This window comes from Salvelinus sp. IW2-2015, linkage group LG14 (assembly GCF_002910315.2).
Source record: "Salvelinus sp. IW2-2015 linkage group LG14, ASM291031v2, whole genome shotgun sequence".
In the NCBI taxonomy this organism is placed as follows: Eukaryota; Metazoa; Chordata; class Actinopteri; order Salmoniformes; family Salmonidae; genus Salvelinus; species Salvelinus sp. IW2-2015.
Window position 1 is genome coordinate 12,845,445 of NC_036854.1, and position 17,088 is coordinate 12,862,532.

General features: G+C 42.3%; 1 protein-coding gene across 1 annotated transcript in view; it reads right to left on the reverse strand.

Moving 5' to 3' along the window:
- LOC111973418 (solute carrier family 35 member F1) overlaps positions 1-17,088 on the reverse strand; it is a 118,496-nt gene that overhangs the window by 28,727 nt on the left and 72,681 nt on the right. Inside the window, exons 3-4 of the mRNA XM_024000783.1 lie at positions 8,324-8,451; positions 4,295-4,454 (exon numbers count right to left, since the gene is read on the reverse strand). Coding sequence (XP_023856551.1) covers positions 4,295-4,454; positions 8,324-8,451 — 288 coding nt within the window. The remainder of the gene's footprint in view (positions 1-4,294; positions 4,455-8,323; positions 8,452-17,088) is intronic.

A 17,088-nucleotide genomic window follows, 5' to 3' on the forward strand; every position in this document is an offset into this window, starting at 1 on the left:
TAAATCTAAAACATTTTTTTTTTTTAAATGTTCCATAAAGAAATATTTTCTGGGGAACAAAACAGAAATTGTAACCAGCTATATACGGCTTGTTTAAGAAAGGGCAATTAAAAAAACAAAAACATTTTCAATTCGTCGGAAATGAGAAGTTGTATAAAGGCAATTTTTGAAAAAAGGATGAGCTTTTCTTAATATTCTACTGGAGAACCAATTTGGGTTTAAGTATAACTTATGTATGAGTGTGTCACAGTTTCTGTTTCTTTTGGAGTGCGTTTCCTTAGGTTACTGCTGGAGGGCACCCTTACCTCGCTTCTAGTTCCCAGGTTACCCTGATTGTTTCTTATTGGTTTCACCTGTGTTTGATTGCCCTCTCTGTTCACCTGGTTGCCTGGCTATTTAGGTTCCTCTGTTGGTCTGGAACCTTGCTTAGGTCTTATGTTTTGTTTAGTGCACTCTTGTGCTGTTGCCTTGTTTCTGTGAAGACTTTAAGTAAAGTTCTGGATTTAAACTTACCCACTGTTTGCTGTGTTTCTCTGCGACTGGGTTCGAGTTCATTCAAGCATCATTGTAACAAAGTGAAGCTTTTAGTGAGATGTTTTAATATTGAATAATTTTTGCCGKCCAAACTCATATTCATTATATAAATAGGCACGTTTAATTTTGTCTGGCTTAGCATTCCAAATAAAATGTTTGTTTTTTTTGCTCATATGATTAAAAAAAATTGTCATCTGGAGTAGGCAGTGCCATTAGTAAGTAAATAAACTGTGAAAGGAGCAAAGAGTTAATCAATGTCTATTTATGGAAGAATCACAAGTATTTACCTCTCCATGGTTGCAGAATCGTATCTATTTTTTCTGACTTTCTATAGAAATTAATTGTGATAAGTAAATTTATTGATCATTAGAAAACCCTTTTGCAATTATGTTAGCACAGCTGAAAATGGTTGTTCTGATTAAAGAAGCAATAAAACTGTCCTTCTTTAGACTAGTTGAGTATCTGGAGCATCAGCATTTGTGGGTTCAATTACAGGCTCAAAATGGACCAAAACAAAGTACTTTCTTCTGAAACTCATCAGTCTATTCTTCTGACAAATGAAGGCTATTCCATGCGAGAAATTGCCAAGAAACTGAAGATCTCGTACAATGCTGTGTACTACTCCCTTCACAGAACAGAGCAAACTGGCTTTAACCAGAATAGAAAGAGGAGTGGGATGCCCCGGTTTTCTAATGATCAATTAGCCTCTTAAAATGATAAATTTGGATTAGCTAACACAATGTGCCATTGGAACACAGGAGTGATGGTTGCTGATAACGGGCCTCTGTACACCTATGTAGATATTCCATTAAATATCAGCCTTTTCCAGCTACAATAGTCATTTACAAAATTATGTCAAATCAAAGTTTATTTGTCACGTGCGCCGAATACAACAGGTGTAGACCTCACAGTAAAATGCTTACTTACAGGCTCTAACCAATAGTGCAAAAAAAGTATTAGGTGAACTGTACAGTCTACACTGTATTTCTGATCAATTTGATGTTATTTTAATGGACAAAAATGTTGCTTTTCTTTCAAAAACAAGGACATTTCTAAATGATCCCAAACGGTAGTGTACCTGCGCTGTTACTTCCTTTATTAGTGTGATCTCTTTTTACCTACTGTAAACTGCTTTAGTTTTAATGATGAGTATTGAATGGCCTCTAAAAGTACATTTAAAAGTGCCCCATACAATAAGGGGATCTGCTGTACCTATGTTGTGCAAAAAAGTCAATTACGAATTATTTTGTTTTAGTTAAGAACAAATTGTCATCCAATAAGCTTTGATTCAATTTCCAATATCCCTGTCCACGTGGAAATTCTGTAATAGTTATATGGAGGCCAATTAGATGGTGGTCCGATCGCAATCGGTCTCCTATTAATACTTAAAAAAAAACTTTTGATGCCAATAAGAACGAGACTAGGAAGTAATCAAGACGGATAGCTCCTCCATGTATATCTTACTCGATCAGGGTCGTTCAAATCAAATTTTATTGGTCACATACACATGGTTAGCAGATGTTATTGCGAGTGTAGTGAAATGCTTCTAGACCCGACAGTGCACCAGTATCTAACAAGTAATATCTAAAAATTCCACAACAAAACCTAATATCTAACAAATTCCACGATAAAACCTAATACACACAATCTAGTAAAGCAATGGGATGAGAATATATAAGTATAAAATATATGGATGAGCAGTGACAGAGTGGCCAAGATGCAATAGATAGTAAAGAATAGATAGTGAAGGATACAGTATATACATACGAGATGAGTAATGCGAGATATGTAAACATTCTTAAAGTGGCATTATTAAAGTGACTACTGTTCCATTTATTAAAGTGGCCAATGATATCAAGTCTGTAGGTAGGCAGCCGCCTCTCTGTGCTAGTGGTGGCTGTTTAACAATCTGATGGCCTTGAAATAGAAGCTGTTTTTCAATCTCTCGGTCCCAGCTTTGATGCACCTGTACTGACCTCGCCTTCTGGATGGAAGCGGGGTGAACAGGTAGTGGCTCGGGTGGTTATTGTCCTTGATGATCTTTTTTGGCTTCCTGTGACATCGGGTGCTGTAGGTGTCCTGGAGGGCAGGTAGTTTGCCCCCGGTGATGCATAGTGCAGACCGCACCACCCTCTAGAGAGTCTTGCGGTTGTGGGCGGTCCAGTTGCCGTACCAGGCGGTGATATAGCTCGACAGGATGATCTCAATTGTGCACCTGTAAAAGTTAGTGAGGGTTTTCGGTGACAAGCCACATTTTTTCAGCCTCCTGAGGTTGAAGAGGTGCTGTTGTGCCTTCACCACACTGTCTGTGTGCGTGGATCATTTCAGTTTGTCGGTGATATGAACACAGAGGAACTTCAAACTTTCCACCTTCTCCACTGCTGTCCCTTCGATGTGGATAGGGGGCTGCTCCCTCTGGTGTTTCCTGAACTCCACGATCATCTCCTTTGTTTTGTTGACGTTGAGTGAGAGGTTGTTTTCCTGACACCACACTCCGAGGGCCCTCACCTCCTCCCTGTAGGCTGTCTCGTCGTTGTGGGTAATCAAGTCTACCACTGTTGTGTCGTCCATATATCCACTAGTTCTAATGTATTCATGATCTTCGTGATCTCCTTCAGTTCTTGAGGGTGATAGTTTGTAGAGTGATTTTCTTTACGATCCATTGAGGTACTTAAAACCATATTATAATTTCCCACCATAATAATATATTATTTTGTTGCTTGCAAGCTCCATAGATTATTATATATATTTTCGAAGAAGTGTGGATCATCATTATTTGGCCCATATAGATTAATTAGCCAGATCTGTTTTTGGTCCAATAGCATATTTAAAAGAATCCATCTTCCTTGCGGATCTGTTTGCACAGTTTGCACAATCAGATCATAATTTAACGAGCCCACACACACTAGAGACAACAACCCTGTTGACAATACCTAATCAATTTGCCAGTGTGTATCGGGAACAATAATCATCCTTTACATATTTTATATATAGATGTATTTTTTAAATGTAAAAGTGTAATAACCAATTATTTTAGGATCGTATAGGCCTATTCCAATCGAGAAGCTAGGCAGGTTTTTAATTATATAATCCTTTATCCTAGCCCTATAATAAATAATTTCATATTTATTACGTTTTATCTTTGTCACCCCCTGACCTTAGAGATCCTTTTTATGTCTCTATTTTGGTTTGGTCAGGGCGTGAGTTGGGGTGGGCTTTCTATGTTTTGTGTTCTATGTTTTGTATTTCTTTGTTGTTTGGCCGGGTGTGGTTCTCAATCAGAGGCAGCTGTCTATCGTTGTCTCTGATTGAGAACCATACTTAGGTAGCTCTTGCCCACATGGGTTTTGTGGGTAGTTATTTTCTGTTTTGTGTGTCTGCACCAGACAGAACTGTTTCGTTTGTTCCGCTTTGTTATTTTTTGTTCTAGTGTTCAGCTTTATTAAAAATCATGAACACGTACCACGCTGCACTTTGGTCCTCTTCTTCAAACAGCCGTTACAATCTTAAAAGCTATTCGTTCCGATTCACAGCTTTTAAGTCATAATATACCCGACCTCTACAATTAGGTTATATCATATCAAACTAAAAAAACAACCTTTGTACATTAGAAATATCATCTTCAAATTAAATAAATAAACAATCATAAAGAAAAAAGGGCTACGCTTACCCATCCTCGCCTTCCCCTAAATCAAAACCTGATATTACGCCCATATAGTCCAAAGTTGTGTGTGTTTGTGTGTGAGCATGTGTGTGTTACCTAGGCCCTGTTGTCTTCCCACCAGGACGTCTGTCCCCACCATTAAGCCGATGCCCAGCAGACACACCCCGACGCCCACAAAGTGCACGGCTTTGTACCTCACCAGCAGGAAGAACCAGGACAGCAGCAGCACCACGGGGATGGTGAAACAGTCTAAGAGCTAACAGACAGAGCGGAGAGATACAGGGTTAGAATGGACACACTGAACTCTAGTTCATAGACACACACAGAGAAAATGGTTTCAATGGAGTTCCAAGATACTGTACACCACATAGACAAAATACACACCTAAACACCAGAGATGGTATCACAGCAGAGCTAAAACCACCCACCACAAAGTCCAGGGGTGACACATAGGACAGCGGGGACACACAGTACTATAGAGGACAAGGTCAGAGGACAGTCCAACACTAATGGTGATGAGAGAAAATAAGGATGGCGAATTAGGGGTGATGGAGGATGGCGTGTCAGGGAGGAGAAGGGGCCATGCAGGAGGGAGGAGAGGAAGGTTTATGATCGCCTAGGGGTCCATCAGGCCTCCATTCTGGGAAGCCTCTCTGGCACTTAGTGGTAGCACTATGGGCTCACCCTCTGGGAAAGGTAGTGCACAGGAGAACGAGGGGTTAACCGCAGGACAGCAAAATGGCCCCCCCCATTACTGCTCATCACAGGTTGAGTACACAGAGGAGAAGAGGTGGTGCGGTGGCTCTCCTGGCAGCTCACAACATCGATGTGTGCAATGAATGTTCTGACACCTAAGACAACCCTGGCATAATAACGTGTGGTTTATCGATGTGTAAACGACAGCCCAGTATGTCTCACTCTCTCATCAGGCCAGTGTGTTTCTGCCTAATGGAAGGCTTTTTCACTGCTTGGTTATATAAACCTGTCTGTTACTGTAGTGAAGCGTGCCCTTGAGCGAGAGAGAGTGGAGAGAGAAAGTGGAGGGAGGAAATGAGAGGGACAATCACAGAGAGCAGGAGAGAGAAAAAGAATGACAGAAGGATGACAGAAGGATGAGGATGACAGAAGGATGACAGAAGGATGAGAGGAAAAGGAGCAAGAGAGAGAGAGAGAGCGAGCAAGAGAGAGAGAAAAAGGGAAGTGGAGCAAGATAAATAAACAGTGTAGGGATAACGATAAACATGAGAGAACCCTGAAAGTGAGTGAGTGAGTGATTGAGGTTGAGTTCTGTGTTTACTCTCACCTGTTCTCTCAGGGCTATCTGGGGAACAGCTCTGGCATTAACCCGACAACTTTTACAGTGAATTACTAGCAAAATAATAGACCTGACATTGTCAATGACATTCTCTGCTCCTTTTTACGAATACCAGCAAACTAATGAAACCGATACAATTATCACAGGTCCTATGAGACTTAGCCAAGTGAGGAGAGAGAATGATGCGATTTAGTCAGTCCTAAGACTTTCCGCTTAACTCTGCCTAAATAAATCTTAAACTAATTCCTCTGTTTTACAGTGATTTGTCACCAGGACCACGGCTGGCTACCTGCATATCTTGAAGTGGAGGCCTGAGAAGCATTCAGATGTAGGATCTTAATTTGATCACTCTTTTGCCTAGCAGGAAATGCAAACTGGTAGTGTATTTGAGGTTTAAAAAGGCTTCTAAAGTTGTTGATTTCCCTAACGAGGAATGCATCAACCCCTACAAAAAATTGTCCACATAATAATTCACATTTCCTGTTGCTGCAGGATTATTTTCCTGCTGCAGCAAACTGGCTCAAATAAAGATCCTACATCTGTGGCTGCCTGTTTTAACGAGTTGATGAAGAGGAGCTTTCCCCAGATGTGTCCACTGATCTCCTCATACTGGAGCCTAGCCAGACACCATGACCATTCATAACAACTAATAATTTCCCCTTAATGGGAAAGTATTTTATAGCACCGTCTTATGCCCAGTTCTCTTCATGCCTGCATATTAATATTGATGAGGCATTGTCTAACCTTGTTATAGTTTACATAAGACTGTTGAGAATTGTTATGGCTATTTCTCTCCTCCACCCTCCCAAAGGAATCAGTTAGTGAAAGCCAATCAAACTAAATAGCAAATGACCCTGCACAGAGTAACAAGAGGAGAGTATAACTTGGCCTTATAGTGAGAGAGTCCATTGATAAAGTCTCCAACTAACAACCAAACTTACTTCATTTGACTTCACTTGACCTGAGCTGTTCTCTAAATATCAAACAAACTTGCACAGCAGACCTCGAAAAACAAAAATACTGAGGAGTCCCAGATTGAGTTSTAGCTGTTTACGGAGTCAATATTTACAGTGATTCCATGAGCACCCCTTCCTCTGAATGTTTAATCACCTTCGCCATATGCTCAGGCTGGGTTTACTTTGGAGAGAGAGAGCTGCTGCTGTGCAATGCTACTCTCAAATATCTCTGTCTCTACACTGTGGAAGAGAGTCACCCTATCACTCTCGTCACCGCCCGACCTAATCATTCAGTGACAGTCAGATCCATCGCTGTGTAAACAGTAGCTGCAGGCCATTCGTGTGCTTGTCACATCAGTGCGTTGTGCTGACTTTGGGTCAGCAGGGCATGGAGGTACTGATCAACTCGTCACTGCGTCATCCCGTCTGTCTGTCTGTCTGTCTGTCTGTCTGTCTGTCTGTATGTCTGTCTGTCTGTCTGTCTGTCTGTCACAGGGCCAGATCACAGGGGAATGAGGTCTGTCTGTCTGTCTGTCTGTCTGTCACAGGGCCAGACCCAAGGGGAATGAGGGGATTCTGGTATCTTTTACACTTCCCCTACTTTACTTCAACAGAACAGTCAGCCCTCCACACCACTGGCCCTGCCACTCCCACTCCCGCTGCTCCAGCCCAGAGCAGGACTCAGGCCCAGGCCACGGATTATCTCTCTCTGTCGTGAGACAGCGGTGCCGTGCCGGTCATCGATTCCACTTCCCGAAATAACGGCGAGGCGGAGCGGTCTCGAGTGGCGGTCGGGGGACAATGTGAGCTGAGCGTTATCTGACGGATATAGACCCTGACACTCCATCTGTTTTCTGTCTGGCTGAGTAGAGGCAGAGGCAGAGACCCACAAGCTGACAGAAGACACATTTACAGATGTTATTCTGCCAACTTGTTTCCACATGGTTCCCTCCCACTTCTTGCAAATGGAAAATTACACATCTCCACTATGATCTGAAGAGGGAATTGATCTATTTCTTCCGATTGTTGCTGATACCTCACATTTTCAGGCTACCATAGACTTGACGAATGAAAATGACACTAGACTACAGTGAAACTACTCAACTAATATGGTTTCAGTACAGCATGTACACCACAAGAGCTATCAATACCCATTATCACAACTTTGCAGTTGGCACGGATCTCATTTCTCCTCTCTCATTCTCTCTGAGTGTGAGAGGCCTGTATGCTGGAGGAACTAGAAGAGTCCTGGTTAGCCGGTGGAGTGTTAATGGTATCGTCTGTTCCCGTTCAGCCCTAACTGACTACACTGAGAGGAGAGAGTTTAGAGGCCTGATTCATTACTAGAGAGGGGATACCGACACACTCCTCACTATCTGTTTCCCCAAATCTCTGCAGCCACCGGGCCACTGGAATTGATCCTGAGTCCTACCTGGGCTCTGGAGGAGTGGAGGAAAATGTCAGATTCAGGTGAGATTAGAGGAAAGAAATCTATTGTGCTCTCACCAAGACTCTCCTATAATCATTTAAACCTCCCTCCTTCCATCCCTCCAGCCCTGCGCCAAGGAACTGAGGCCTCTCGGATGGATCTGAGTAAGGCTCCTCTGGCACTAACTGCAATTTACTGAAGATGAACTGACACACGGGGTGAGAGTCAGCCAGCGTACCTTTAATTAGTCATCTTATTATGTAGACTCAACAAAGGTCACTGCCGTATTACTGTCTTATGTCTGTCCAGTGGCCAGTCAAGGGAACGTCTAGGGACAGGCTTGTACCTACACATGCACCCACGCACCCCTGCGCACATACACGCACACCTATGGGTTCACATGTGATAGATGAAAACAGACTCACCTGTACGCTGGTTAGTGTGGTGTATTGGTAGGCTTTGATAACCAGGTAGTTAGCCTCGATGTCTATCAATCCCAAAATCATGTACTTCCACCATCGCCTCTTCAGTATTGCCAGTAAATTCTCCTCACCTGTGAAGAGGATAAGAGAGACATGTTCTAAAAACGTCTGTTCCCACAGGGAATATAACTGTGCTCATGAGATGTTGTGGGTGGATATAATTGACATTGTCTAGGGATAAGTGCGTAAGCTCCTTATAAGCCTTAACATGCTGAAACTACTGTATATAAGATGTCCCTTTCAGCTTCAGTGTGTGGCTAACATTTCAAATTAATTAGAAGACGGATACAAAGACGGAAACAATTACCATGACAAAACAAACAGATAAACAAAACCACACATGAGAGAAGTCAGCCTTTCCCCGAGGATCATGGGAGGAAAAAAGCATTCCTGCAATCTCAAGAGATCAATGCAGTCACCGGCTAGCTAGTTATTTATTTTCAATTCATCTCAGTTACTATACAGCTAGCAAAGTGCAGTAATCTCTTAACACAACAAGCCCAACATGAGAGTGTTTTAAAATGGCCGCCTTTCTTTATGACCATAATTGGTGAAAGAAAGCTCTCTGGGATCAGAGTGTGGGTAGAGAGAGAAATAGAGTAAGGCAGGAGTGGAGGAATAATTGGAGACAACAAAGAAGTGCGTGCAGACTTTCAGCCCAACAATATTTCCAGGGGAGCGAGTGGGAGGCGTTCAAAAGCAAATTATTTTCAGCCTCAAAAACATCAAACTGTCAGACACAGGTTGGTGGGGTTAATACTATGGCAGCTACAGTGTTGTACACTGACACCTGTACTGGTACTTTATTGAAATCTAAGCTAACTCTGTAACAGATGCACTGAAGGAAATTGTCTAATTACCCTGCATTTACATATTGACAGTCTTTCTATGCACACAAAAATATGCCGCCAGTTGTATAGCTGCATAGAGTGAACTCAAGTGTAGAACGAACAGAAACCTTTGTTGGGAAATCGTTCAAAATGACTTCCATTCCTTGACTGGAGGGAGTTGAGTATTAAGTATTTTATTAGGATGCCCATTAGCTGTTGCTGAAGCAGCAGCTACTCTTCCTAGGGTCCACAGGAGTGCAGTGCATTGATGGGGAACCGTTTCTTTCCCAAACTCTGATGGTTCTGTGCTCTACTAGCTAACAACCATATTCACTGATTTCCACTGGGACGTGTTCTAGCTTTTAAAAAGACAGGGTATGGGTCACACAGCACAGCAAACATTACCGAGCCTGTCAGCCAGGCAGCCACTGTTCACAGAGAAAGGTAAATATTTCCTAAAGATAGAGGTGTATTTACTGAGCTTTATGTCCATGTCTAAGCGTCCATCTCCAAGAGCAGGTTATCTCTTCATTTAAACAGGGATGTTATGTATGCTCTTTCTATATCAATCTCCTTATACCTAGACAGTATGAAGTCAGTGAGGAATAGTCTGATCTGTTACCATTCCTCTCTACGACAAATCTATAAATATAGACACTCTACATATATTCTATAGCATTACTGCTACTGTACCTCGCCTATCTACAGTAAGGATCCACGTTCACATGCTGAGCTCAGAATCACTCAAGCAGCAGCGTCATGAAAGAGCTTGTCCTCCCCGCAGCCGGCCGAAAACATAATCAACAGGAGGAGAAATACATTAAAAAAGCAATCAAACACCTCTTATTAGAGCCAAGTGTCTCTGAGCACGCTATTATCACAGCCTGCCTGGCACTCACACACTTTATGTGCTCGATGGGTCAGTATTCCACTGCCATTTCAGACACCGAAAAGCAATTTAAATGTACCTGAGGAAATCAGAAAACATCTCCAGACCTGGTTAGAAGTGCAGAGGAGACGTGATGAGTATGGGATCAGGATGTGTAGCAGGCAGCAGCTTTTAATAAGGCCAGAATAAGAGAACATTAACCTGTCTGGGTAGTGACAGTGAAAATGAAGCTAGCTAGCTAGCACAGGTCCCCTGGAGCTTCTCTGGGTACACACACACACTGATTGGCCATGTAAAAACAATTAAACGATGCTACTGGGATAGATCCTGCAGGGCTCTGCATTTCAATTACTCTACCAATTAAAGCACTACTAGTCCTAGAACCTGATCAAGAATAACAAGACCATTGGATGGTAATGTTTCCTTAGCAACCTCATAGTCCAAACAATTCTAAACACCGAGGTTTTTATACTGAAATCATTGCACATTTCGAAAACTGCACAATGAAATATGAAATATGTTCCTAAAATAAATGCACCTAAAAATGATCCAAAACATTCACTTACTCTACAACCAAAATGTCATTTTTAGAATCCTTGACATCTCTCCTTTTCATTGCTGGTTACAGTCCCCAATTATCTCTTTTGGCCTGCTGGACCTGTACATGTTAATGCGTGTGTCATTATAGTGACATTTACTAGATGACCAGGGGCCTGGAGCGGAGCAGAGGTGTCACTACGGAGCTTGTTAAGAGAACTGATAAGGGCCAACAAACTAATCACACTAGGCTGCAGCACAGACAACCACCATTCAACATAGGGTTGTCTCCTCTGGCAAAGGATACATTCCTGTCACATACAACAGATCCCAGACCTGCTCAATACATTACATGCATATGAGCAGCATATGAAAACGATTTTGCATACAGTACAATGCTGATTTTGCATACACTTGGCCAGCTATTTCTGGAACAGAAAGCCCAGCAGCACATGGTAGAAGACAGAGCCGTGCCAGGGAACAGCAACAGCAGTAGACAAAGGAGACAGACGCTGTGTCCATTCCAGCCCACCTCATCAAGCTCTGTGGCCAACGGGGGTGTCGAGGGACTCAGTGTGCAGGCTAATGACGGAGCCTAGGTGCTTCATCAGTGCTCCTCTACCAGACAGGCCCATCTCTCTCCCTCAGGCACTAATTGGGATGCTTCTAAATCTGCTCCAATTTGAACTCAGGACTTTTGTCTCTTCCCCCTGCGCCTCTACCAAGGGTACTTAGAGGGAACTTCTAGTACCTAGCTAAACTGTTAAAGAAAAAGGTTAATCATTGTTGAAAATCAATGTTAAACTCACGCCTTGCTTACTCGTCAACTTCAACATCAGCCAAGGTTAGAGAGGCGTCTTTCTGCTTAGTGTTATAGTGTGAGTCATCGTCGCGAAGAAGGTTGCCCCGGTGAACCGGTGACTATCTCAAACAGAGGAGGGAGATTGAAACGACGGCGTGGGAGGCCCAAACACTGGAAGTCCCTTTTAATCAACGCACCGCTATTCGCCGAGGTGTGCAAATACACTCTATCATTGTTTACACACAAGGGAGGGAGAGAGCCCATCACTAAGTCACACAGATCATTGGAGACCAATCACCTGACCTTCTGTTTGAATTGTGTCTGATGTGATGCTTGTTGTCTCTAGTCTAGTCTAACAGACAGAGATCAGAAGCTCAGTGGAGGATGAAGGGGCAAGAGGCTGTGAGAGGGAGGGAGATGGGGTGAAGGCTCTCTCTCATACACACACCAGGGTTGGTCTCAATGCAGAATTTTGGAATTCACACCCATTCAACTCATGAGTTGAAATTCTAATTAAATTGGCCACACCCCACAGGATGTAGAATTTGAATTTGAGTTTGAATCAGTGCAAATCAAAGAAATTCCACTCAGTCATAGAACATGAGAGTTTCATTAAATCAGAAAGGTCACACTTCCAGATACTAAAGAATATATCACTTTTCTCTGGAAACAATGTTCATATACTCTTTTAACCTTAGTGCTTTGAATAGCCAATTATATTTCCTCCTAGGCCAAAGGGTTAACTTGAAGGTAAAACTAATGCATTCCGGGAAATGTGGGAAATGTATTTTCCCCCTATATTTAACAAAAGGTAAGTGATTAATGATATATAAGAATTTGCCCTGAAATATTGTTTCAATAATATTTTCTATGCATGTATATAATGACATGTTTGATATTTTATATACAAGATGTACGCTGAACAAAAATATAAACGCCACATGTAAAGTGTTGGTCCCATGTTTCATGAGCTGAAATAAAAGATCCATGAAATGTTCCATTCACACAAAAAGCTTATTTCTCTCATTTTTTGTGCATACATTTGTTTACATCGCAGTTAGTGAGCAATCCTGTTTTGCCAAGATAATCCATCCACCTGACAGGTGTGGCATATCAAGAAGCTGATTAAACAGCATGATCATTACACAGGTGCACCTTGTGCGGGGGTCAATAAAAGGCCACTCTAAAAAGTGCAGTTTTGTCACACAAGACAATGCCACAGATTTTTTTGAGGGAGCGTGCAATTGGTATGTTGACTGCAGGAATGTCCAAAAGAGCTGTTGCCAGAGAATTTGATGTTCATTTCTCTACCATAAGCCATCTCTAACGTTGTTTTAGAGAATTTGGCAGTATGTCCAACCAGCCTCACAACCACAGACCACGTGTAACCACACCAGCCCAGAACCTCCACATCCAGCTTTTTCACCTGCGGGACCATCTGAGACCAGCCACCCGGACAGCTGATGAAACTGTGTGTCTGCACAACCAAAGAATTTCTGCACAAACTGTCAGAAATCGTCTCAGGGAAGCTCATCTGCGTGCTCGTCATCCTCACCACCCTTGACCTGACTGCAGTTCGGCGTCATAACCGACTTCAGTGGGCAAATGCTCACCTTTGATGGCCACTGGCACGCTGGAGAAGTGTGCTCTTCATGGTTGAATCTTGGTTTCAACTGTACCGGGTAGATGGGAGGCCATGTGTATGGCGTTGTGTGGTTGAGTGTTATGCTGATGTCAACAATGTGAACAGAGTGCCCCATGGTGGCAGTGGGGTTATGGTATGGGCAGACATAAGCTACGGACAACGAAGGCAATTTCATTTTAGCGATGGCAATTTGAATGCACAGAGATACCGTGACGAGATCCTGAGGCCCATTGTCGTGCCATTCATCCACCACCATCACCTCATGTTTCAGCATGATAATGCATGGACCCATGTCGCAAGGATCTGTACACAATTCCTGGAAGCTGAACATGTCCCAGTTCTTCCATGGCCTGCATACTCTCCAGACATGTCACCCATCGAGCATGTTTGGGATGCTCTATATGGATGTGTATTACAGCGTTGTCCAGTTCCAGCCAAGATCCAGCAACTTCGCACACCCATTGAAGAGGAGTGGGACAACATTCCACAGGACACAATCAACAGCCTGATTAATGCATATCTGTATTCCCAGTCATGTGAAATTCATAGATTAGGGCTTAATTTATTGATTTCAATTGACTGATTTCTTTATATGAACTGTAACTCAGTAAAATCTTTGAAATTGTTGTATGTTGTGTTTATATTTTTTGTTCTGTTCTGTTCTATTTTTATATACGCTACACCTAATATAGAAGAGGCATTTGAATTTCATTCACTTATATTTCATTTCATTCAAATTTGAATTGCAATTCTGTATCCTGTTTCCTACTTCAATTCAAATTCAAGAATTTATGAGGCATTCTCAATGCAATTCTGAATTGAGACCAACCCTGACCCACTCCACACACACACAACACACCACACACACACACACACACACACACACACACACACACACACACACACACACACACACACACACACACACACACAACACACACACACACACACACACACACACACACACACACACACACACACACCAACACACACACACACCACACAACACGACACACACAGTGCCCTTGAGAAGGCCCACTTCACCTGGACTACCTCAGTTACAACACAGTGTGAGACACTCGGTAAGCTAACAAATAATGACAAGATTATGACACCCCACCTGTCGAGTGGTGGCACACACACACTGTGGGACTCCGAGACCATACAGAGGAGTACTCAGAAAGATGGAGAGAGACTGAGAGAGGTACAAAACACACATCCCTCTAGAAGTCATTATAGCCGTTGTATTCGACATAATCATTTTTCATGAACATGCTCTACGTATGCTGATGTTTTATACCACCTACTACCAGACAATACCATCACACCGTTCATTCAATACCAATCCATCCAGACTCAATGGAATCACTGATTGTGGATATCTCACAATGGAGCAGTGGCGATTTTAGCATGTAAATCTTGGTGGGGCATGCCAGCAAAGCCATTACACAACACAACACTAAACAATACATGAATTGCACTATAACGGTGACAAACTGTTAGGGCCTACATAAAGCTGTCCCAACAGCAGAGCTTTCTTTTCTTTTCACTCTATCAATCCTTACCACTGCTACACCTGGCTATCAGCGGAGGCTCGTCTGGCAGTGAAACAGTTCATTCAGCCTCATTTACTGCCTTTAAAAAAAATGTGGTTTCTACTGACAATTGAGATGTACAAACTATGGCATAAGGGAATGATGAGCGGATAAGAGGCTAAGATTAAGACATTAATGCGCGAGCTAAGACGGACGTAGTCAATATAAATATTTGTTCAGCACTTTTGAAATGTACAGCGACAGAATTCAGAACATGGGCCGTTCTTACAGTATTCTCCCTGTACACCAAGTGAGAACCGTAGGACAAATAAAGGGGCTGTAGGAGAAATAAAGGGTGCATATAATCAGACAATGAAAGCTCTTACAATATTTGATGATTACATTTCTCTAAAACAAGCTAAAGGCTACATGTGTACCACCAAGTCAGAACAGTAAGTGACATTAGGAGGGGGAAAGGGACCAAATTATTAGGGTGAGGCACATGGGCTACTAACATCTTACTACACAACATACACTTAGTATTACTTTCTTAGCTACAGTATACATATCTCCCTGGCATATTACATCATTTATGCAGCAGCATACAATACATTTTTGGACTCACGTTTGTGCTGTGCTTACTTGAACAAGAAGGTGGCGCAGCAGTCCTTCTTGTGGGCAAATTTTTTCATCAAACTTTGTCATCAAAGTCTGTCATTCTCTGGATTTATGGCGCTTTCAAGACATCAGGGAACTCGGAAAACAAGGTCAAATCATGACGTCAATGATCTTCAGGTCGGCGCTCAAGAAAGCGGCCTCAGTTCCCGACTTAGAATTCTGAGTTGGATGACTGTTCAAAATGTATTTTCCCAGTCGGAGCAAATTATTTTCACAGTTGTCTTGAACTCACTGAGATTTTCCAGTTCCGAGTTTCCAGTTGCTTTGCGCAGCAGAAGTCATGCTGGATTGACAGCATGGCCAATTTATTCAACCATTTCTGGCACATGGTGTTGCGCGTGAATGTTTTTCTTTTTAATCTTGGAAAAGAGACCTTTAAACCCAGACTTGGATCACACACCCTCTCCACCGAATAGCCGGGAAAGCAAAATAGTGATTGCTTAGCCACTGATTCCTTCCAAACCACTCATTGTTGAATTTGCGATTTCAAACTTTTTGTGTAATGTTTATGTCCAATAGCCGATGAGCACCGATACGTTTTGTTCATAATTTCTCTTCATATGACAAGGAATGAATAGGATTTACCAGTAGATTGTCAACGTGATTCATGATGATGACTGCTTGTCTAGCTCGCTAGCTAAGATTTTGAAAGTATGATGTTGACATGAACAGTCCAATCAAAGCTACGGTAGATATAATGTGATTTGACATAATTTTATCTGGGGCCAATGACCTTGAGCCTTCTTGGAAGGGCACTACTAATGTAAATCTATGCCAGCATCCAAGGGGGCTTGAACTTTCTAGTCCCCATGAGTGACAGAACACTGAGCCAGTCACGGCACAACTAGAGAAGATTACCAACCCCTATGCTCTGTATTTTCCACTGACTGCCCCTCCACCACAGAAAGCACTGAGCTAGGCTGAAACACCTGAATTTTGGAGCTGCCTTACTGAAGAATGCAAAAAAGAAACCATGTTTGTATGCAGCTTTAAAAACTCAATAAACATTGTTTTACATTGTTTGTAAACTGATATGTGACATGCATTATTGCCAAAATAATATGCAAAACAGGCAACAACAACCAAAAGAAAAACATTGTTTATTTTTTTGCTAAACAGCTGGGGCTCAAAACACATGATTAAAGGCTTGATTAAGAATGAGGTTAAAGACTTGATTAAGAATGAAGCCTATATAGAAAAGTCCATTCATATTCCATTGCAGTGGCGACCCATCATTCAGAGCCCCACCTGCCTTGAATGACGGGTCGCCACTGCAATGGAATATGGATGGACCTTTCTACATTGGCCTCATTCTTAATCAAGTCTTTTTAAACTCTATCATAAAACTCCTACAACACTCTTAATATGGCAAAGTGTGCGGTTAGATAAGCAAACATAGGCTACTTAGTACCTCCTCTCTCCTCCTTCTACCCCCAACCCTGATATAGACATAATGTCACGTCCGTTGTTGGAATGAGACCATGGTGCAGCGTGGTAAGCATACATCTTTCTTTATTTGATGAACACCAAAAAAACACCAAAATATAAACGAACGTAATGTTCTGCAGGCTACACAGTAACTATACAAAATCAAGATCCCACAATCTAAGGTGGGAAAAAGGGCTGCCTAAGTATGATCCCCAATCAGAGACAACGATACACAGCTGCCTCTGATTGGGAACCATACTAGGCCAACAAAGAAATAGAAACCTAGATTTGCACACCCAAGTCACACCCTGACCTAACCAAATAGAGAATAAAAAGGCTCTCTAAGGTCAGGGCGGGACACGTA